At 34.0% G+C, this 24,797-nt stretch overlaps 1 protein-coding gene across 6 annotated transcripts in view; it reads right to left on the bottom strand.

Annotated features, from left to right (window-relative positions):
* The window catches only part of KHDRBS2 (KH RNA binding domain containing, signal transduction associated 2), a 491,072-nt gene that overhangs the window by 395,663 nt on the left and 70,612 nt on the right, over positions 1-24,797 (bottom strand). For all 6 annotated transcript variants that reach the window (XR_013999024.1, XR_013999025.1, XM_081140338.1 and 3 more), the window contains exon 2: positions 15,946-16,073. Coding sequence is in view for 4 of the 6 variants with exons in the window: in XM_081140338.1 (XP_080996464.1) it covers positions 15,946-16,073 (128 nt within the window). In the remaining 2 variants the exon portion in view is untranslated. The remainder of the gene's footprint in view (positions 1-15,945; positions 16,074-24,797) is intronic.

A 24,797-nucleotide genomic window follows, 5' to 3' on the forward strand; every position in this document is an offset into this window, starting at 1 on the left:
TCTTGGCTGAGTTTGAGTTGCCTCAGTGACATTCAGGTGAAGACCTCGACTAAGTGAAGTGACCACCTTATTGGATACATAAATCTGGAGATCAAGAAAAGACATCTGCTGAAGATACAGATTTGGGAGCCATTAGCAAATACATAGTTCTGAAGACCATGGCAGGTGATGAATTGGCAGGGATTGGGATAGAGCCATTAAGGAACCTGGGACAAGACCACACAGAACACAACTTCTGCCTCATATGCAGACTTTAAGGCCACTAGGTTTGGCTCTGCTCCTGACACTGCCCAGAACAGCAAAATCTTCACGCCTCATTTCATTCAACTCCATCGCTAAACTCTTCATTTTCTTTAACGTGCTACCACTATTCATATCATCTAAAACAATTTTGCTCATAGGATTGTTTTAGAATGCACAGAATAAGCTATTCCCAGATTTGTCTTCCACAGTTTACAAAAATACAAGAGTTCACATAAGTCATTTGCAAGATGGATAAAAATGGGGGTGGGGAGTGATAGTTTCTGCATAATATGTCCATTTCTGTGAAGACTGGAGAGCTCTATCCCACTGGTGTGTGTTAGGGGGGAACAATCACATCGTAATTTCAGAGCACAGAATGGGCTTATTCTTTTTGTCACACATCTAAAATGTGGTTGCAGAGATTTCTCTGTCTAGTTAGACATCATATTGTTATGGCAGGAGAATTTTGTATGTTAATGTTTAATGCATTTCCCTATACATTTCCCAGAATGTAGTCAGAAACAACTCCATACATACTAAAAACTAAAAAGTTCTTAGTAATGCCATTGACCCAAGTATGTCTGATAACTTAGGTACAGAATCACTATGTGTAAAGAAGCTTTTAATAATTTCAAACCATCTGTGATGCAAATATAAAAATGATAACTATGTGAAAAATGTTCCCCAAGTTTCCTAAACTCTGTGTTTTTTGTGCATGTCTTGCACTATATTTTATATTTTTATCAACCAAGAGTTACACTTTAATAGTCGATTTCAGAGAGAATTTTTGAAGACTACATTAAATCTTCATGCAACATTTATTTGACTAGTTCAGTAGATTGAACTAAAGCAAGTTGGAATAATGGGATACATGATCAAATGTCAGTAGTAAAGTCAACTATGAGTCATATGAAACTATAAAATCAAAAACTATTTCAAGATCTTGAAATCAGATTCTAACAGGTAACCATAACTATCAAAAGTGTTCATAAATTTGAGGATTTTTTGATGAAAATTCAGATGTGTATTGGCCATTTCAGAAATTAAATCTTCCTCATTAAAACTTTACCTTAAAGTATAAATCCAGATTTTGACCTAACGTTAGGATTCTATCTGAATTGCAGTAAGTAAAGGTGCAGAAAGGGAAATCCTCTTCTAAGCATTTTGCTAGATTCTACTGTTGAAGTCATAAAGCAAACAAAAAAAATATGTTATTAGATTCTTCTGGCACTGAGAGTTACTCTTCTACAAAGGTAATTTTGTAGCATTTTATGACACCATGGATTAATATTTTTTCATTAGGTTAAATACACTACCATACTCTAAAAAAAGAAAATTAAAATGAGGTATACTAAACCCAACATGGGTTATCATTTCTAATTTCATATTACACAGCCTAGCATATAAGTGAAACAAAGTTCCTATTGCACTAGGGATAATGAAGAACTCTGCGAAGCTTCAGTAAGACATAAAACATTTTGTTCTCAGTACATGCAATTAAAAAATAAACCAACAGCAGCATCAATTTCTATCTCTAAGAGATGTGTCTTCAGATGAGAACACAGGAAATAAGCAAAATATTCTGTAGGGGTAGGTACTCATATGCTTTAACACAAAGTAGTATGTAACTATGAGTCAAAGACCTAATATGTAAAAATACAAAAACAACATGGTTTATATTTATTCATTTCAAAATATAATATTATATGCAAAATATTTATTTTCCAATGTATGACATTTCACAAATTTCAATTTGAAATTCCAAAGATTTAAACAAGGATGTTCATGAAGCACACATGGCCTCTTTAGAATTGTTTAAATAAACAAGAATGGTGAGTGTGGTGACTGCCGGAGGGTGGTTGTATAAGTGGATAAATGGTAATGGAGGGAGGCTTGAGTTGGGGCGGTGAGTACACAACACAGTGTACAGAAGATGTGTTGTGGAATTGTGCACCTGAAACCTGTATACTTTTGTTAATCAGTGTCACCCCAATTAATTCAGTAAAAAGAAAAAATAAATAAATAATATGAAATGTATTTTGTAAAAAACACTGTAATTATTGAAGATAACATTCGTACCTAAGCTTTCTTTTTTCTTCAGTCTTAATTAGGAAATGTCCATGTGACCTTGAACACTTTAACTATCTGTGTCTAATTTCCCTTCCCTGTGTAGTTCTTATTCTACAAAGATATTAAGTGGATTAAATTAGGTAATAATATAAATTACAGATAAAATGCTTAATACATAGTAGAGTCAACAAATAAATGTGTTATGTGTGTTGTTTGTTTGTTTTTACCACCAACATAATCATTATCACCTTTCATTTATTTTATCCTTAATATTATTAATGTCTTAATTGCTCTCCCTTTCAGGAAGGGTGCTACATGACTCTTAGGGAACTAATTACAACTATCTGTTTTATCACACATACGGAGTCTGGCACAGAATAGGTGCTTCCCTGCCCAAAAAGAGTGTTACTAAGTGAAAAAAATTAATATTTACTTAGTAATTACATGCAAGCTACAACATGTCCTGATACCATGCCAAGTATGTACATATATTCTCCCATGTTCCTGATGAACCCCCATGGCATATCATTACACTCATGTTACAGCTGAAAAACACTGAGGATGAAGGTGTTTACAGGGCTCACCACTGTCACTGTTGAATGAAAGCGGAGCTGTAACTGACACAGGTCTCTCTAGTTCAAAATTCTATTATTTTCCTATTATAGGATACTGTGTCTTCACAGCTCTTTTCCATCTCAAGAAACCCTGCATCTTAATATATTCTTACAGATTTCTTTCCATAACACAGAAACTCTACAGAAGAAGCCACACCTAAAAACTACCAGGTTACAAAAATATCTGTATAAATTTTTTTTTTTAATATTTTTGTATTGATTTTGGAGAGAGGAAAGGAGAGGGAGAGAGATAGAAACATCAATGATAAGAGAGTCATTGATCGTCTGCCTCCTGCAAAGCCCCCTGCTGGGGATCGAGCCTGCAACCCGGGCATATGATCTGACAGGGAATTGAATCTTGATCTTCTGGATCATAGGTCGACGCTCAACTGCTGAGCCAGGCTAGCTAGGCAACATCCATATAAATTAAGGTTTGTCTACTGAGAGGACTTGACAGTAGCTAAACATCAACATGATGTTACTCCTCTACTCCACTCAACTCTACATCCAAAACAATACCCTCTCTCTGCTGTTTTGCAAATAATGATCTATTTTTCTATATCCTTGCCTCCTTTTCAGGTCTTAGCCTCTAAAGTTTAAAGAAAATTGTTAAAGACCATTTGACTTCAGGCTTTTATATAAATTAACACCATCCCAAAGTTTCTGGATCCATTCTAGTTGAAGCCATATCAGGACAGTTGTTTAAATGTACTACAGGACTTCCTGAGACCGGTGAAAGCAACTTTGCCATTTTCACATTTACAAGTTGAAGACCAAGTGACTGCCATATATATCCAACTAATCATCTCCTGAATGGCTGAAAGAATTAATGGGAATTAACATTCAGAATAATAATGAGGCTTCACAGGCTCTTTGTAAAAGGTCAAATAATGTTCAATATACTGCACTTACTAAAAACGGATACTTATATAATAAAAACCATAACATGATATTCAGAAATGAGTTGAAAGTAATTTCTGCGTTAACCTTTTAATATCATTTTAATTAGAAAATTTGGTTAAGCCAAGTAACCCGTTATCTAGGCATTAGAATTGAGTGACATTTTCATTGTAATTGCATTTTGCTGTGCTTGGACTCTGCCAAGATTAGAAACGCAATGGGGCTTCGATGAGGACAGTGATACTGGGGTCTCTTTCAGAGGACCTGTGATGTCACTGCTTCAACTGTGAAAGGTCCCCTGGAAATTCTGTAAGAAGAGTAAGAGAGGTAAGAGGTGAGAATCAGTAGATCCTTGTTCTGGATCCATCTGCATTTCCTACACCGCAAGAGCATCTTGAGAAGAGGCTACATAAAATTATTCTATATTCATTCAGAACACGTGCTAAGGCATTGTTCTCGATGACTGGAATTCATGGCTGATAGAGACAGACAAGGAGACCTGGCATTTTGCAGTTTACATTTTAGTGCAAAGAAACCATAAAAACTGCAAATAAGTAAATTACAAAGTATGTCAAAAGATGACACATTCTATGTAAAAACAACATGAGATTGTGAGTACTTGGGTAGGGATAGATGAAGGCATGTATAGAAGCAAAGAGATGATTTAAGAGGCTATCACAGTAATTCAGGTAAAAGAAGATGATGACTTATGCCAGGGTAATAGCAGTGAAGAGGGCAAGAGCTATTTGATTTGAAGATAAGGGTACCTACCAGGTTTGCCTGGCAGATTGGGTAGGATGTGTAGGAGAAAGAGAGGAGTCAAGGAGGATTCCACAGTTTCTGACCTGATCAAGTAAAAGAATGGTATGGCCAACACATGAGTCAGGTAGACTATAGGGGAAGGACATGCGGGGTAAGAAAAACAACAGTTGAATTTGAGATGTCTAGGCATCCATGTGCTAATTTCGAGTAGGCAGTTCCGTATCTAAGTCTTGGAGAGGGGTCTTGGCTGGAACCATGCCACTGGTGAGATGGCCGAGAGGCTGTGAGTGTAGATAGACTATGGCACCATAAATAATCCCTGGGGAACTTCAACATTAAGAAGTTGAGTGGAAGAGGAGGAACCAGGAGAGGAATATGAGAAATGGAATACATTTTGTAATAGGAGATAAAAATAAATTGTGGCGTCTGGAAGCCAAATGAAGACAATGTATCAATGATAGTTCAAGTAAGACCATGGTTCAAATATTTTAAGTAGGTTCTTTAGTGATGCAGAAAGTGGAACCAGGACCAAAGGCAACTTAACAGGGATAAAGGTCTTACTTCAATGAGAAAAACAACAACAGCAATGTCTACTTAATATTAGACCCAGCTGTTTTATAATACAGTGAACTTTCTTTTTAATCACTAGAGGTGTTTATAGACAGGCTGATGAGTATCACAGATCTTGTAAAAATGACTCCTGGATTGGGTAGAAGATTAGCCTGTAAGACCTGTGAGATACACTCCAACTAATGAATCTATTATTCTGCCTCACTTAACACCAAGAGGAGAAATACAGCTGTTTTTCCATCTGTGGGCCTTTGCAGTCTGTTCAGAATTATCTCGATGCCTCTTCATATAAAAGAAAGTGAATCATGACAATGGTTTAATGCAAAGAGGAGAGGCTTTGGTGCAAACAGACCTGAATTTCAATGTTAACACTATCATTGATACATTGTGTGGCTTTAGGAAAGTTCCTTAAATATTTTTAAGCCTTAATCTCTCAGCAGTGTTCTTGAGGGAATAAAACAGCAGCTCGCTCTGCTTTTCTCACTGTTTGACATGGTGGCTATTCACAAAAACCCTAATTCTCTAAGTGTGAGGTCCAGATTGAAAGGCTATTTCATGATGTTTTAAAGCTAGTTGCTTCTCTAAATTGGAGTTTTAGACTACACTCTTTATTTTAGCACTATATTTACTCATAAAGCAGGATAGAAGTATATGATATTTTTTATAAAGACAAAATTTTCACCTGGTTTTTAAGTTTATAATAGATTTTGAGGAGTCATATTTGGGGTTAAATTTTGTGCTGGATGTGTTGAGATGTCATCTGCTTACATAATAATAACAGGACCACACGGTGTAAGGAGGCACAGACAACAAGCTGTGAAATCAGAGTGTCTGGGTATGATCCTGAGTTTATCATTTCCTAGTAACATGATTTTGACAAGTCAGCTCCTCTGAGACTCTATTTCTTTTTCTAAAAAATGGGAAGGATAGAATTATAAGGATTTGGAGGACAATTAAATATGTTAATACATTTAAAATAAATGAAATGTCTGATACATAAAAAACAGTTAATGATCCTTAGCTTTTATTATTTGTTCCTCTATTTTAGGGAAAAAATTCTAAATAGAACTATTTATTTTTATTGTAAATGTTTTCAATTAGCCCTAACTATTTTTAAAATATTTTTATTATTAGGAAAATAATATATTAATAATAACTTAAGTAGCACAAAAGAATCTACAACAAAAAAGAACCCTTCCCTTTTACATCTATCTATCTATCTACCTATCTATCATCTATTATCTATCTATCTAATCTATCTATCACCTATCTATCTATCTATCATCTATCTACCTACCTACCTACCTACCATTCTATATACACACAAGCGTGTGTGTGTGTGTGTGTGTGTGTGTGTGTGTGTGTATCCCTTTTATACTCAGCAGGAACAATACTTTATACTTTCATTTAATAGTACAGGTATATGTGTGGAAATACATAATTCTAAAATAAATAAACTGCTCCCAAGTCTGTGCCTCTGTAAGTTTCATTGATTTTGCAAAATTGTTCTCAAAATGGTTGAATTTCAATGTTCTGAAGAATAGAAGTGTAATTTTCCCCATACCCTAACTACATTATCAGTTATAATAAAACTTTTTTATTTGTCAGTCTGACAAAGATTAGGAGCATTGCATATTCGTCTTAACTTGTAGTTTTCTAATAAGTGAAGTGCAATTTTTCTTTCTATTTGCTTCCAAAGGTACATGTGTGAACACTATCTGGCGGTATCACTGGCTTCTTTTTTTTTAAATTTGTTTTTATTGATTTCAGAGAGAGGAATGGAGAGGGAGAGAGATAGAAACATCAATGAGGAAAGAGAATCATTGATCGGCTGCCTCCTGCACGCCCCCTTCTGGGGAATTGAGCCCACACCTGGGCATGTGCCCTGATGGGAATCAAACTGTGATCTCCTGGTTCATGGTTTGACACTCAACCACTGAGCAACACCAGCCAGGCCACTGGCTTCTTGTTTAATTTTAAAAATTGGATCCATTACATATAAAGAAAAATAAACTTTCTGTCATGTGTTTCAAATATTTCTCAAATAGTCACACCATTTTGGCACTTTTTGAGCCTTTGGATTTTGGTAGCCATCATCATTTTTACTTGTACTGAAGTTTCAGTTTTATGTTGCAAAATATTTTAATAACTTACTTATGACTTTAGAATTTTCCATCTTTCTTTGAAATGCTTTGCTTCAATGAAATATTATAATATAAATTTCCCGTAAATTATTGTAGCACTTTTTCTTTTTTACATTTAATATTAGGCCCAGTGTAGATTTACGTTGCTGTAAAAGACAAGTTAAAAACTTAGTCTTCCTGCCCGGTCAGTGTGCTCAGCAGTTGAGCATCGACCTATGATCTAGGAGATCCCAGTTGGATTCCTGGTCAGGGCACATGCCTGGGTTGCAGGCTCAATCCCGAGCAGGGGGAGTGCAGGAGGCAGCGGATCAATGACTCTCTCATCATTGGTGTTTCTATCTCTCTCTCTACCTCTCCCTTCCTCTATCTGAAATCAATAAAGATATATTTTTAAAAAAACACAAAACTTAGTCTTCCTTTACTTTTGCCCTCAAATGCCTACCTAATTATCTCTCCAACATTTATTGAATAAATGATTAATTCACACAAATGTAAAGATATACTTATTATATACTACATGTCCATGTTCATTTTATGAGAAATGGAAAATTAATTTTATCAAATGCCTGATTTGATCTTAAAATTCAGTACATTTTAAACAATATTTTTAAGTACTAAATCAGTCTTGTATACTTGAAGTAAACATCTGAGTATAATTTATTTTGCTTGTAATGTACTACTGAAATACATTTGGTAATAATTTGTAACATAATTTTTTATTGTGGTAAAATATGCACAACATAAAATTGACCATTTTAGTTGTTTTTAAGTATGCAATTCAGTGTTATTAAGTACATTCACAATGTTGTGCAACCATCACCATATCTATTTCCAGAAAGTTTTCACCACCCCAAACAGAAGGTCTATACCCATTGAACAATAGCTCTCCATTCCTCTCTCTCCAAAGCCCCTGGTAACCTCTGTTTCGCTTTTTCTGTCTATAAATTTGTCTGTTCTGTGTACTTCATATAAGTGGAATAGTACAATATTTGTCCTTTTGCGTCTGGCTTATTTTACTTAGCACAATGTTTTCAATGGTAATCCATGTATTAGTATGTATCTGAATTACATTGCTCTTTAAGGCCAAATAACATTCCATTGCACCTATATAGCACATTTTGTTTATCCATTCCTCTGTTGAGGATATTTGGGTTGTTTTTACCTTTTGGCTATTGTGAATAGTGGTGCTATCAACACTAGTGTACATTTGGTAATGTTTTAAAGTTTTTGCATTGATATTCATAATAAGTGTTTTATAGTGTTTTATTTTGATGATACTCTTATGAAATCCACATATTTTTAAGAAAATTATATATAAAATTATAGAAATAAAAATGTTACACAAATTTCTTTTAAGCATTAATTAAATTTATAAAAAAAAACATATAAGAGTCACATTCATTTACAACATTTTCTACATGGATTTACATTTCTTTCAAAAAGTTGGTTATAGTTAGGGCACAATTTAGTAATCCAAGTAACAATAATCCCTTATCTTCATGTTTTCAAGGGAGTGCATTAATTTTTATTTACTGTATCTTTTCTAGAGAGTTTGTTTTACTGTTAATCTCAAGATATTAAGATATAAATACTTGAATTTATATAGAATACACTTGCTTCCACATGTCAATAAGTCCTTCAAAGTCAACAATAAATACAGGAATCCATTTAATTGGTAAGGTAGCACTTCTTGATTCTAAAAGGGATCTTTCTTCTCTAGTCTCTTAAAGATCTATTTCAAAGCCACTTCTTCTACAACATCAAAAGAAATGAAAGCAAAGCCATCTGTGCTCTAATGCATGCAGAGGGGCTTACTGAAGGCTCTCTATTAAACAAACAGGTGACAAAACAAGCAAGTAATGAATGGCAAGATTACAGACAGGGATGTGAGGTGGACGATCCTTTGGCTCTCAAGGGACACAGGTTTGGATACATTTCAATGGGCATTTCCAATTTAATGATCCTTTTGAAGTAGTTTTTAGCTTTCTAGTTCATGATAAAGGTGAAATGACTGGGGCCGAATGGAAAGAAACAGGTTAAAATGGCCCGAAGATCCTCTAAAAGGTCTAGACATAGAAAAGAAGGACAGACTATTTCAGGAAGTATGGGGACATATTTTGGAAGGAGGTGCTGAGTTAAAAAAAAAAAAAAAAAGAGGCTGTGAAGAGGAGCATATATAAGTCAGAATTAGAAACTCATGGGTCAATGTGAGAGGAAGACAAAAAGAAATGTAAGCTCCCAATGGAAAAATCAATGTAAATACATGGGACGAGCATTAATGACAAGAAATTCATCAGAAAAGACAAGTACTAGACATAATATAGCTGCAAATTTCTAAATTTTGCTAGAACACAGGGTTATTTCAGGCGTCATTCTACAAACACTGTGAGAATGAAGCGTACAAACAGTTTGGTTTGCTTGTTTGGTTGGTTGGTTTTTCTGACAGAAAATATAAATGTGTCACTATTTTCTCAATTAAATTATTTTCCTTTTTATTGAATTTATGGCGGTGACTCTGGTTAACAAAATTATACAGGTTTCAGATGCACAATTCCACAACACATCATCTACACACTGTATTGTGTGTTCACCACCCCAAGTCAAGTCTCCTTCCATCACCATTTATTACCCCTATACCCTCCTCCACCTCACCCCCACCACCAGCAATCATGACACTGTTGTCAGTGTCCATAAATTTTTTTTTAGTTTTATTTTTGTTTAAAATATTACAGATGTCCCTTTTTCTCCCCAGTGACCCGTTCCACCCCGTCCCTTCCTCCTCCCCAGTCCCTCTCCCCACCATTGTCCCTGTCCTTGGGTTGTGTATATATGCATATAAATTCTTCTGTTACTCTCTCCCCCTCCAACCCCCCACCCTCTTCCATCCCTCTGACATTCGTCAGTCTGATCCCTGCTTCCATGTCATTGAATCTATTCTGTTCATCAGTTTATTAAGTTCTCTAGATTCCACGTATAAGCGAGATCATGTGATGTTTGTCTTTCGCTGCCTGGCTTATTTCAGTTAGCATAATATTCTCCAGGTCTATCCAGACTGTCCCAAAGGGTACAAGATTCTTCTTCTTCACAGCTGGGTAGTATTCCACGGTGTAAATGTCCCACAGCTTTTTTATCCACTCATTTACTAATGGGCACTTGGGCTGTTTCCAGATCTTAGCTACTGTAAACTGTGCTGCTACGAACATCGGGGTACATATATTCTTTCTGATGAATGTTTCAGGATTCTTAGGATACATTCCTAGGAGTGGGATCACTGGGTCAAACGGCAGCTCCATTTCTAATTTTTTGAGGAACCTCCATACTGCTTTCCATAGTGGCTGCCCCAGTCTGCATTCCCACCAGCAGTGTCCTAGGGTCCCCTTTCTCCACACCCTCGCCAGCACATGTCGGTTGTTGCTTTGTTGATGGAGCCATTCTGGCAGGTGTGAAGTGATACCTCATTGTGGTTTTAATTTGCATCTCTCTGATGATTAGCGACGTCGAGCATTTTCTCATGTGTCTCTCCGCCATCCGTATGTCCTCTTTGGAGAAGTGTCTATTCAGGTCCTTTGCCCATTTCTTAATTGGGTTGTTTGTCTTCCTCTTGCTGAGTGCTATGAGTTCTTTGTACACTTTGGAAATTAGCCCCTTATCAGATTCATCCTTGGCAAATATGTTTTCCCAGTCCGTGGGGTTCCTTTGTATTTTGAGGCTGTTTTCTTTTGCTGTGCAGAAGCTTTTTAGTTTGATGTAGTCCCATATGTTTATTTTTTCTTTTGTCTCTCTTGCCCTAGGAGATGTATCAGTGAAAAGTCCACTATGTGGGATGTCTGTGACTTTACTGCCTATGTTTTCTTCCAGGATTTTTATGGTTTCGTGACTTACATTTAACTCTTTTATCCATTTTGAGTTTATTTTTGTGTATGGTGAAAGTTGGTGGTCTAGTTTCATTCTTTTGCATGTATCTGTCCAATTTTCCCAGCACCACTTATTGAAGAGACTGTCTTTACTCCATTGGATACTCTTTCCTCCTTTGTCAAATATTAACTGACCATAATGGCGTGGGTCTATTTCTGGGGACTCTGTACTGTTCCATTGATCTATATGCCTGTTGTTGTACCAATACCAGGCTGTTTTAATTACAGTGGCTTTGTAATAGTGTCCATAAATGTAATTTAAATTCATAGGTGAGAAACTAGGAAACTGATATGAACAAAACTGAAATCATAAATCTCATCAAATCCTTTCTTCCATTTACTTTAGAAAATTAAAAAGTGATGCTATGCAATAGTCTCTAGTAAAGAAAAAATAGATTTAAGAGGTAATCAACAGAGTGGCTTTTTGATAACCACATTGCTTAGAAAAATAGAGAAGTGTTTCCACCTCTGGTTATATTGGCTTTGAAATGTGGTCATAGTTTCCACAGTTAATATCCCTGGTCTCTATTAACTATCCTTAAATGATCTGATAATTACTTATAAAGTTAGAAAAAAAATACACTCATCAAGGATTTGGACTTGGGTTTTCATCTTTCAAAGTATAAAGAAGGAAACAGCTCTGTGGGATGACATGCTTGGTTGTGGAGACTGCTTCCAACCAGGCACGAAGGCAGCCCCTCTCCCTGGGACTGAGCAGAGTAAGATGAAATACAGAGCAAGTGTGATGCTTTTGAACATATTTTAGAACTTTAATTTTCTGCATTAATCTACATAAGGAATTGATTTGCAAAGCAGCACAGGGGAACATGGTTGCATTTGATCTTAAAAGGGGCCAAATTTGGGGGCGATTTATACTCCTGGCAATCTACTGCTTTAAAATGTTGGCAGTAACTCAAGGAGAGAAATGAAAAGTGGGCCTTGGGGCAAATTTAATTTGGAAAAGGTCTGATGTATTTCAGAGGATTCTGAAGGCAACATCAAAAAGATACTTTTAAAAGGCATTGAGGGGCTGAATTGCCCAGGTGGACGAATAGGTACAGTAGCAAGGCACAAGTAGATCTCCTCCATCAAGTACACCTTCCTGTCCTCTAATGCTCTCCCAACTTGCCCACGCTTGTGATAGGCACTCCTTTTGCATGTCTAGCAGAAACAAAACATAATGTAGCTTGTCATTTATGTCTTTCTTTATTTCTTAGGTCTCGTAAGGCTCTTGTTTGCTGAGGACCAAGATATTATAGCATTATTCTCATTCTTCCAAGGAGGAATGTTGTCTTTACCATATCAAATGTATACCCCAAGCTATGGTTCTATTCTTTTTTGTGCATATGTAATAGCTTTGCACGAAGTCCTAATCAACACTAAATCATAATGCAATCGTTGGAGACTTCTTAAACAGCAGCTAAACTCAAACGCACATTTCCAACACTACAAACAACTCGATAGAAGAAGCCATAAGCAATTTTACATGTGAAGATTTATAGACAAAAACAGTGAGTTTTGAACATCACTTGCCTGATAAAGACTGTAAAATTATTTTGATTATAATATGAATTCCAGTGAGAGATGTTAAAATTAAAAACAATAAATGTATACTGACTATAAAATACAGTATTTGTGGATTTAGGGAAAAAGAGCTAATGTTAAGGACGGTGAGTTTTCTGCATGAATCTCTTAGGATTACAGAGGGTCATATTGCCACATGTTACCTCCTTGGAGACTTGACTATCAAGAAATAATTGCTCTATTTCTAAAACATTTGCAAATGCAAACAATATATGTACGAGGTCTACTAATCTTATTACAAACAAAAATATTAAAATCAAGTAATAAAAACTGTTTATTAAAATAGTTTAATAATGTGGCATATTTTCTCCAAATTAAGTAATTAAGCATAAAGCACCAAAGCTATATAAACTACTCTTAATGTAGTATAAGACCATTCTTATACTTTCCATACTTTTATTTAAATCTTAAAATTCTTTCAATTCTGTGTATAACTCAATTAAGTCAGCAAATTAACTTGAAATTGAAGATGAACTGAAACAAAATCTATCCAAAAAGGTCAGGTAGTAGAGTCAGGAGAAGGTCATTTCCTCAAGAATTCCCATAGTTATTTATTGCCCTTTGTTGGAAAGGACTGTGTCAAGATCACATTAATTAGCAGTTCAGACAGCAGGCATCAAGGAGAGAGATAGCTCAAAGAGAAGTTGTGAAAAGCAGGGTTTTTTTCAGTGTAACCCCTGAAGGATAAATCACTTTTTATTACAAAAGATTAAACCTTAAATCCATAAATACTGTTGTGCTCTGCCTAGCAGTTCATAATATCATACCACACCACATATTTTAGACCTCACAAATGTACATCAACTACGGCTGAAATTTAGTGATCATATCTTAATTCAACCCCACCGATATTTTTGTTAGAAGCAGGCAAAAATCACTCAGTAGGAGAGAATCACCACTTTTGAAATAAAATATGGTTTTCAAAAGACTTATTTTAACTTTATTGTTATATTATAAAAGTAAACAAAAACAAATGTAGGTCAATTTAACAGACAATTCTGTTTCTCAAAACTCTTTCTGCAAAGAACTCTACAAGTTCTCTCGTGTGATAATTAGACGTATTAAATGCATATTCTTTTAAAAAACAAAGTGGTTTGGCATTCTATTCATCAATTAAAAATGGTAACTTTTCTAAAACATAAGCTATGATATATAAGACTATTAATTATTAGGACCTATCGTTTTTCACACTCTTCCATATTTTACATGAATCGTACTACAAATACGTGAGCATTATTAGTCAAGTTAAAAATGCAATGGCTCACAAAAACTGAGGAATCTAAAATAACGGCAGTCTCTCTAAGGATCTCCATCTGCTTCAAAACTATGGCTTTGAGCAACTCATAATCTCCTCGTCTGTAAAAAGAAAGTTTTATGTATTCTGTGATTTCCAAGGTACAATAATTTGCTTGTGAGACAGGGTTTATTTCAATACGAACAGGCAGTTCGTTTTGTTTGATCACTCTCCTATAAATTATAAATTTAAAACTCACAAAAATTAGATGCCACCAAATACTGCTTATAGTCAATAATATTTTGATAAGTTTACATGGTAACAGATGACTTCTAGAATTAGTGGGATGATCACATTGTAAGGTATAAAAATACTGACTCACTATGTTGTACACTTGAAACTAATATAACCAATATAAGAATGTATACCAACTATTCTTAAATAAAAATATAAATTGAAAGATACTCATTACTGTGACTAAAATAAACTACTGCAATATTCAGCATAAAATCACACATACTATCACTTGAAGAGCCACCTAAACTTGAAATGCCTTCCACTACCTGACAACTTAATTTGGTCAAAGATATAAAGTTGCATTTTCTTAGGAAGCAGATATCGTTTGTCACTAACTTTTCATGTCCAGAAAATAGCCAAGTGTTATTCTGAGAAACATCATCAAGTTATATAATTTTTAAACATATGATTTAAAGAAAAATCCTTGCACTCTAGACTATAATGGGGTAATTAATCATGTTATTTAGTAAAAAAAATCTTTCTTAATATCCCATATTTCTACCATATTTCATTACTATGTAAAAATGTTCATGTACTTTTATATGACTTCCCAATTTAATATTCATAAAAAAGTAATTGTAAATTAAATATACTATAATTTAATGTGACATTATATCTATTGAATGCCCCTTTCTTGCAATAGAGTAAGTCTAGCTAAAAGGAAATAAATAAATACACAAAAACCAAAAACTTGCATGCCCAAAAACGTCATTTGAAAGCTAAATTTAAATTTCATGGTTTGGCGGGCTGTAACAGTTTTATCTTGGTTTGAAATAATTATAAATACAGCATTTCACTTAATTATATTTACTAAAATTTAACACATTAGAAGACAATTGGTAAATACAGCATTCATTTCTATAATCTTTATTATTAGGATAATTACATGGTCCTTGCTTTAGATTCACTCTTCAGAAAGTAAATTACCAGCTTGAATATTTGAGTTTCCATTTTTAGCTTACTTAATACATTAAAAAAAATAAAAACATATCTCTACTCATTGGAATTTAGGAATATAACTGATGAAATCATGCCATTGAATATGTTTTATAAACCTGATTCTGGTGATACAAACTGCATAGGATAAAATGTCTACTAAAAAAGTACTTTGAAAAGAATAATATCATAATTATTTTTATGTAGTCTCCTGACTACAGAAGACTGCTGGTTATAATCCAAGAGTCTAATAAAGACTATATTGCTTCCCTGGATATAATAATTCCCTACTGATTGGCTAATGTTTAGTATCATTCTAAATTCTACTCCTTTTTATAATAAGAATATACATTTTAACATGAACCAAAACATAATCAAGTGAGTGTACGTATTTAAACAAATATTGAACCATTTACATATTAAATAAATGATTAAAATATCTAATTATGCTTCCCACATTCACAGAACAAAAATGCTATAGCCTTCAGTTGAAAATTACTCTCATCACTGTACTTTAAAAAGTTTTCCTTTCTCTCTGTTAGTATCATATATTTGTGTATATTAAATAATAAAACTTTAAATACTTATTTTCTAGAAGTCAATGAATAAAATATTAAGTTTTGTTTTTATCATTTTTTTTTTTGAATTCTATGAGAACAAAGCATGGAATGCGGTACCTTTGGATACTGTTTCACAGGAATCAATACCCTTTCTGAGAGCTTTATGTTTTTGTTGCTGATGACATCAAGGTATTTCTTTTCTTCATCTTCCTTTTTTCCATCAGAACCTTGAAATTTTTCAATTTCTGAAAAAAGTTTCACAAGAAAAAAAACCAATAAGTGAAATGGGAATTCATCATAAATATGCTCATTGTTATTACTCCCCTTATTAAGATTGTGAAGAATCTCAATAAAAGGACTGAAACAGCACCTTGTTAACAGCTACCTGAATGGTGCCACTGATGTAAGATGACCTCTGTGAATTAAAACTAAACAGGGGTAACTGAGGATGTGACTGTCTTCTGTGAAACAAATGATGCATTGAATTAATAACTTTCCTAGGAGTAATTAATACAATGAAATCTACGTTAAGGTTATATGTTTTATTTTTACTCAGAATTATTTCCAAGAAAAAAATAACTGAAAATAGTAATCATCTATTATCTAAGATAGGGTAGTAAAGATAAATAGCGGGCTATTTTATATTCTAACCAAACTTAAAGGCAATTAAAAAGGCGGTCACAGAAAAGTCACATAAAGGATTAAATACGTAAATGCTATCATTCACATCCATCAATGTGAAATTGTCTGCTCGTATAAGAAGAATTACTAATTTTCCCCTATGAGAATGTTCCCAAAATGGATATTTTTGAGCTAATGTATACTATTTATACATTGAATCTATTTAAAATTAATTTATTCTACAAAGACTTTTAAATCCCTACTATGGGTAACACAGATAGAACAGTAAACAAGAAAATGTGCCTGTTTTTATGGAATCTATGTTCTGATAAGAAAAATGAACAATTAGAAAATGAATATATGTACACATGCATATTTATGTGTGGAGGTAAAGATAAATACAAAAAGCTATTAAAAATATAAAGGAAAGTCGAGTAATCTTACAGCTGTTACTTTAGATTTATAGGGTGACGTGAGCAGAACCCTGATTAATGAGAAAGATCAAATCCTGAGAGATTCAGGCATCAAGTTGCACAGTCTGCAGGAGAAACAGCTTGACTTACTCTAGGGTTTGATAGGCGGTTAACAGGACAGGTCATGTAAGAACTTGTAGGCAAGTGGCATTTTCTGATTTTTATTGTGAAAGTAACAGGAAGCCACTGGGTGGTTTTGGCGGGGAAAGGAGCAAGAAATGTTTGATTTTTACTTGTAAAAATAACACCAGATGTAATATGCAAAACCAGTCACAGCAGAGAGCAAGCAACCAAGAAAGCCAACATGTATTTGTCTAGCTGAGAAATGATGCTGACTGGGTCTTAAAAGGTGGAAATGGAATGGTGAGGCTAGAGTCACTTCATGGAATTCACTCTGTAAAATCAATGTTTTGAATGAACCTTGGAAAATTCATTTCTCTCATTTCTTTTATGCTTATTGGACAGTTATTATTAGCATAAAATCACCTATAAACATTTCTCTTTGCTTTCAGTCAATTGTACTATTTCAAAGCACTTCCTAAATTAAGATATGAATGTGCAAGGTGTTTTTTTTTAGTTTTCTTAGAGATGAAACAACATCCTGTTTCTGTTATTTTGGAGCCAAATAAGTGATGGTAGTTTTTTAGATAGAGAAATTATTAATTCAATATTAAGTTATATTGCATGTTTAACAATTCTTTTTAAAGCGCTGGCTACTTCTGTAGGTAGGAGAAATACTACATTTCATCTAGCAGCTCTGTTCTTTGTCACTTTATTTTGAAGCAGCATCTTTCCCAAAATGATTTCACATAGCATATGTAAAATTCCTGTAACGTTCCTGGTAGTAATCTTACAGCATATTATTTATTTGGTCCCAGTGGAATTAAAAAAAATTTTTTTGAAGTAAGATTACATTGCTTACCAGATAATGCCTGAAAGAACTGTCACACTGCATAGTTTGTATAAAGTCATTTATAATGATTTCTTTTTCACATATATGCTAAAGTCTTCCTAAAGACAACTTACACTGAGCTTTCTGAAAAGCAGTTATTTGTAATATGTCTTTAATTTCTCCTTGTATGATGACATCAGATTATTTTTTTTAACCCTTACCTGAGGATATATTTTTTCCCCACTGATTTTTAGAGAGAGTGGAAGGGAGGAAAGGAGGAGGAGAGAGACACACACATCGACTGGTTGCTTCCCACACACACCCCTACCACCGGGCTGGGACAAAGCCACAACCCAGGTATGTGCCCCTCACCAGGAACCGACCCGAGACCTTAGGGCCAGGGGCTGACGCTCTAACCACTGCGCTCGCCAGCCAGGGCTTGTATCAGATTCTTACTTTTGTACTTTAGAGTATTAACAAGTCCCTTTGACTGTCTTTTTAAACCAAAAAGCACTCGCTATTTAAGAGTTTCAACCCATTATATAATTATTACATACAGAGCTCTGACACCTGCAAAGAAAGAATATTCATTATGTCCTCTGATGCTGACAATAAACTTTTGATCACTGCCCTTTGGATACATGCACCTACATAATATTGTACTTCCTGGCTTGCTGAGGTGATTGTAACGTAGTGCACACTGAAGAAGCTGTCTCAATTTCCAATCTATTAAATGTTCGGTTTCCCCCTTGTCACTCTGTCATAAAAATAAATTGAATTTGTCTGATATTATTTGCTTTCTACAAAACTACACCCTTAGGCATTTTTTGATGCTTGCAATTTGATCAATTGATGATTAATTCTAATAACTTTTCCATCAAAAAAAAGAGCTGAATGAAATAATATTTTACTGCTTTTCTCTTCATCCCTACACTTTCCTTTAAAAATTTTTGATATTTCTTTTGCCCTTCTAATACTTTCAGGGAGTTATCTTGTCTTTTCTTACATATATATCTACAAGACTAATAGCCCAGTAACTGAATTTATCAACAACACAGTCACAGAACAGCATTTGCCAAACCTGCCTAACTTTAAAACTAAGGAAGACAGTGTATACAATGCCTTCATTTTTTAAATATTTACTCTAAAGTAATTATTTTATCATTTCATAATTTATGTATTCTCATTGTGAAACATTTAGACAACATACGTATCCATAAAAATTAAAAGGTACCCCTTACCATCCAGCAATATCTGCATAGTTTTGTGCAGAGGCACTAAATCATTTTTAATACTTGTTTATATAGTTTAAAATTGGCTGCTATATTATTGGGAAAACATATTCAATATATTAAAGGAGAACAAATTTTTTTGAAAAAAATGTTAAACTACATAGATTTTACTAGACAGGCACTTCTACCAGCTAAGCCACAGGGTCCCTCATAGATTTTAGTATTTTCTGTTCCCCTTTCACTGTTGGTCACTTAAAGTATATGTGTATTCAAGAATTTATTTTTGCACTCATTGACTTATTTTTAGTGGTTATCCCCATAATATTAGGATTATGTGGAGATTACAGTCAACCTTTTGTCATGCTGGTCATTCACCTTGCAATTCACCCACTGGTTTAAGTCAGACAGAAGCTACGTAAGGAGGTATTTTTTTGTTATAGTCAAAACACATAATATTATTTACCATCTTAATCATTTTTAAGTATACAGTTCAGTAGTGTTACGTATATTCACATTGTTATGCAACAGAGCTCTAGAACTTTTTGCAGTCCTCCAAAACTGAAACTCCAGACCCATTAAAAACTCATTTGCCCTATCCCTCTCCATCTTTGTAACTTTCTGTTTCTATGATTTTAACCACTTTAGATACTTCATATGAGTGAAATAAAACAGTATTTGTCCTTTTGTAACTGGCTTATTTCACTTAGCTTAATGTCCTCGAGGGTCATTCATGTTGTAGCATGTAGTAGAATTTCCTCCATCATAAAATATGTTTAATGTTTCATTGTATGTATATAGCACATTTGTTTTCTCCATTCTTCTCTCAATGAGCATTTAGGTTGCTTTTACCTCTTACCTATTGTGAATAATGCTTCAGTAGACATGGGTATGCAAATATCTCTTAATATCCTGCTTTAAATTATTTGGATATAAACCCAGAATTGGATTGCTGGATCATATAGTAATTACATTTTTTATTTTTTGAGAACTCTCCAAACTGTTTTCCAAATGACTGTACATTTTTGGTCAGAACATGTGAATATTACATGAAAAGGGTTTATATTCTCTGTTGTTGGGCAAAATGTTAGATATAAATCAATGAAATCTTTTTTACCCATACTGGATCCATCTTGAAAGGTGTGTGAGAATTTCTCTAGAATATGTATATGAAAGAAGAATTTTTGTTCATAAATTATGGATATACTTAATTTTACAAAATTCTGCTATTTTGTTCTACAAAATATACCAGGCACATTCCACCAACAGAGAAGTATTTCTATGACTTCCATTTTTCTCCAGTGGCTTAATTTTTGAACTTCACCTAATTCTCTTACAGAAACAAGAAAGAGCACCTACGATATAAAAGAAAAAACCCCACCTGAATTCTGAAAACATCAGCAGAATCTGAGTATTCTACAAGAACCCTATAATATTAGTGGGTTTCTCAAAACACTGAAAACAGTAGGAACTCTGCTGAGTAATGTGTGGAAAAAGTGATTATGGGGAGATCATTGATGAATAAAAAAGCAAAATTCCAAAGAAGCTATACCAATGGTCAACAAAGAGTATGGAAAGATGCTCAAGATGACTAATCATAAGAGAAATTTGAATTTCAAGCACTTTTTTATTCAAAAGGAGAAATTACATCTAACATAAAATTCTAAACATGGTCTTTAAAAAACTGAGACACGACTGCACAACCTCTAATTTACGAGTGATTTTTGAAGGAGACAATGGAGACCATATAATGTATGAGGGAAAAGCTGAAGATACATGTGTAACACAAGCATTCCAGGATCTTCGGAAACAAAAGAAAACAACAAATATTTCCTTCTTTAAAAGTAAAGTCCCTGAAGAGGAAAAACTGTTTCACTCCTAACGGAGCATGAAACAAGGATACTACCCTAGCTGAACAGACTATTCTGACAGAAACCTCCCAAAAGCACAGGCCAAACTTTCTCATTTAAACATTAACCAGAGTAACCAATTAAGTTAAACCCCATACAAGTAAACTATACAAAAACAAAAATGGAAAATGAACTAAATACTCTGTTGGTAGAAAATGAAAGCAGAAGAGAAACATATGATAACAAAGCAGAAAAGCACTAAAATATAATATTCAAATGAGGGAAAATAAAGTAATAAAATTATAGGAGCAATGAGAAAAGAGTGTATGTCAGAAATAGAACAGGGTTGTATAAAAAAGCAATAAAATTAAAGAGGCATGCAAAAAGAGCTGTGAGAGCACAGAAGTAAAATAGAATTTATTTCATAAATGAAGAATAAACTGTAAGTAAATCAAGACTAAGTATACAAAAGAACAGAAAGAGAAAGAGAAAAAAGAATTAAGAATGAGTATAAAATCAGAAAGTTAAAAGTTTTAAGGGGGAAAAAAAGAGATATAAAGACAGGCAATGAAGGACCAAGATATGTATAACTGGAGTCCCTAGATGAAAACTAAAATAGTAAAACTGAAAAAACCATCAGAAACTATAATTGAAGAAAACTGTTTCATAAAACCACCATATAATACTGTAACATGCACAGAGAAGTATGATTAGCTCAATGTTTTGAACTGAGGGAGAGGGAAAGGCAGAAGGAAGAGAAGTTTAATAATGAAAACTGAGTTTAGACCACTGGATGTGGCCATATAAAGGATGCTGGTGATCTTTCTAAGAATGATTTCAGTCACTTTCTGGAGCATATTTATGAGAGACTAGGTGGAGAGGATGTGTATTCAGTGAGTATGAAGCTTCCCCCTACAGCTACTCTGGTTCATTGCCTTCCTAAACCCTGCTCTAACCTCCTCATGACTTACCTGTACTGCAGCTCCTTTAATCTGGTAACATTTTCCCCTTTCTTTCTAACCTAGGACGTAAATCACTGTCTTTGAGTTGATCTGAACTAAGCACACTTTCCGGTGAATTCATCCACTCACAATTTGTATCTACCATCTTTCATCTTTTCAGATATTAACCCCAAACTACCTCCCTGAGTATTAAATCTCGTCAATGTCTTATCCTTGCATAGCCACTCTAAAATTTCCAAGACATATGAAACTCATATACCTCCAAGTAAATTCACTTTAAAGCCTGTCCTCTCCCTGTATTCCTTTCCTAATCATCCCAAAACAAGAAAACAAATCTTAACCATTTGAACATTAGTACTCCCTGGTCCTTACCATTCAGTACTCTTCAAGTTATGCTAATTCCCTCTTTGGAGCTCCTCTCAAATCCAGCTTCTCCTCTCCAGATGCTCTGCCTCTACTCCCTCCCCCTTGCCATAACTTCCCCCTATTGTAGGAGCCCTCAAATAGTTTCCCTGAAGACCCATGTATAACTTATCTTTCATGTGCAAGCTGTCTTTGTAAAACACAGCATTATATATTTCCCTTTGCTATTGGAATGTGGCATTTGTGTTTCATTTATTCCCTGGCTATAGTGAGCATTCAGATTTTTTTTGCTGAATGAATGAGTGTTGCTACTCTGCTTCTCACTGCCTAAAGGGGAAATTCTTAATTTTTTCCCTGCCACTAAAAATTGATCAGCCATTCCTTTATTGTCTCTTGCCACATTCTAGTTTATTTCTTGACATCCTGAGGAAAACACTGCATTCGATCCTCACACACAGCCTAAGCAAACGATGTGTTTTCAAAATCCTCTGGCTTTTGCTTATGATCTTTTCTTCTTCCTCTGACCAGTGAAGGATTGCTCTTTCTTTAATGCAGGCTCAGCTCATTTGCATGCTTACTCCATCCCAGGTCTCCCTGACCACTTTGTACTTTTAAAATGCAGCACTTTTATCACTTTGTAATGTGCCATTTACAAGTGTTTTCCCATTAAACTGTGATTTCCTTGAGGTCAGAGACTTCATCACATTTATTATTTTTTTACTCCAAGCACTCATTACAGTGGACAACTTCCAAGTATAAGCTCGCTATCAAGCCTACTCATCAAACTGTCTGTCCAAATACATTTTTCTAAAAAACTGTCTTTTGGTTTTTAATTAAAAGGAAGAAAAAAAAACTACATAGAATATATGTGACTTTCAATACAATGATTTCTAGATTGTTGCTTACATATGAAAATATGTACTTATTTCCACAAGACACAATGCCACATTTAAAAATTCATATTTATTTCCACAAAATGTAATACATTTTTATAATCTAGAGTAATTTTAATCTCATGTACATGATTTGAAAAGCCTAAAGAAAATGAAAATGACTTCTGAAAGAGGGGGTAAATATGCAAACCAACTTTTTCTTTTTACAACTTTATTGTTTAGTGGTCATTAAAAAAAGAGATATTTTATAACCAAATATCTCTTATTACTTATATATTGCTGATTAACTGTAATTTGAGTTATATTTTAGGAAATTGGTTGAAGCTTTTGAGGTGACTTGTAATGCATTATAATTTTTTCAAGTAAAATGTTGGAAAATAAGTTCTCAGCATTTTTATTCAATATATTCGATTTTTAAAAATGAATTACTAATGTTAAGTGGAAGCACCCTGTAGTCATTCCTAATTTATTTCTGATTTTCTCATATTCATATTCAACTATATTTCCAGAGCATGAACAAAATAAATATGTCTTATACTTACAAGGGGAAAAAGGGAGAGATTTTACTTTTGCCAAAGATTATCTTGAGATATACTATCTTAATAAAAAGAAAACAACATATTTAAAATCAGCAGCAGCTCAAGCTTCATTGGCTAGATTCAAATTAAAAGGCCTTTTTTGAGAGTATTTTTACTGTGATAGTTACATAAATCAGAATTTATTCTCCATTTAGACTAACTTTACAGAAATACTACACCCAGATGTGCTTGAATTTGCATTAATTTATTTTCAAGATGTTCAAAAGCCTAATTGCATTAAGCATTCCTTGTGTTTAAAAATCAATTTTCCAGAATTGAATAAAGGTGAGCTATTATTCATTGGAGATAAAAATTTATAATATTTCAATAGCAGAAGATATTCTAAATAGAACTGAGTATGACCTGCTTCACACTCATAATGCTCCAGGACACACTTTCTTCATTCAATACTTTCATTCACTCAGCAAATGTTGTGGGAGTGTCACTGTGTATAAGTCATTGGAGGAAGAAGAAAAATAAGGAACACACTGTCTTCAGTTGCTCATTAACTAGTAACCAATAATTGTGTCATATGAAATAGTCCTTATTTTAATTGTTGTTCATACCATTCCTAATTTCTTATCTGCATATTTCAGTAAGTCAAACATCAGAGCCAATTTGAGAAGTTTATTAAATATATTTGCAGTATTTACAATTCAGTGTTTTTAAAACCATATTGACAGAGCTTTGCAACCATTACCACTATCTAATTTTAAAACATTCCCTTTACCAAAAAAATTAACTCTCCTCACCACAGCCCCTGGCAACCACTAATCTACTTTTTATAGACTTGCCTATTCTGAACACTTCATATAAGTGGAATTACACAATGTGTAGCCTGTTGTATACACCTGGATTCTTTCACTCAGCATAATGTTTAAGGTTTATTTGTGTTGCAGCATGTACCAGTACTTGATTCCTTTTTATGGCCAAATTATATTCCATTGTATGGATACATCTCATTTTGTTTACCCATTCCTTACTTAATGGGCATTTGGGTCGTTTCTACTTTTGTGATAAAATAGATAATGCTGCTTTAAGCATCTGTGTGTAGGTTTCTGTGTAAATATGTTTTCAGTTATCTTAAATAAAATCCTAGCAGTGAAAC

This window comes from Miniopterus schreibersii (genome assembly GCF_964146895.1).
Source record: "Miniopterus schreibersii genome assembly, chromosome: 6".
Lineage (NCBI taxonomy): Eukaryota > Metazoa > Chordata > Mammalia > Chiroptera > Miniopteridae > Miniopterus > Miniopterus schreibersii.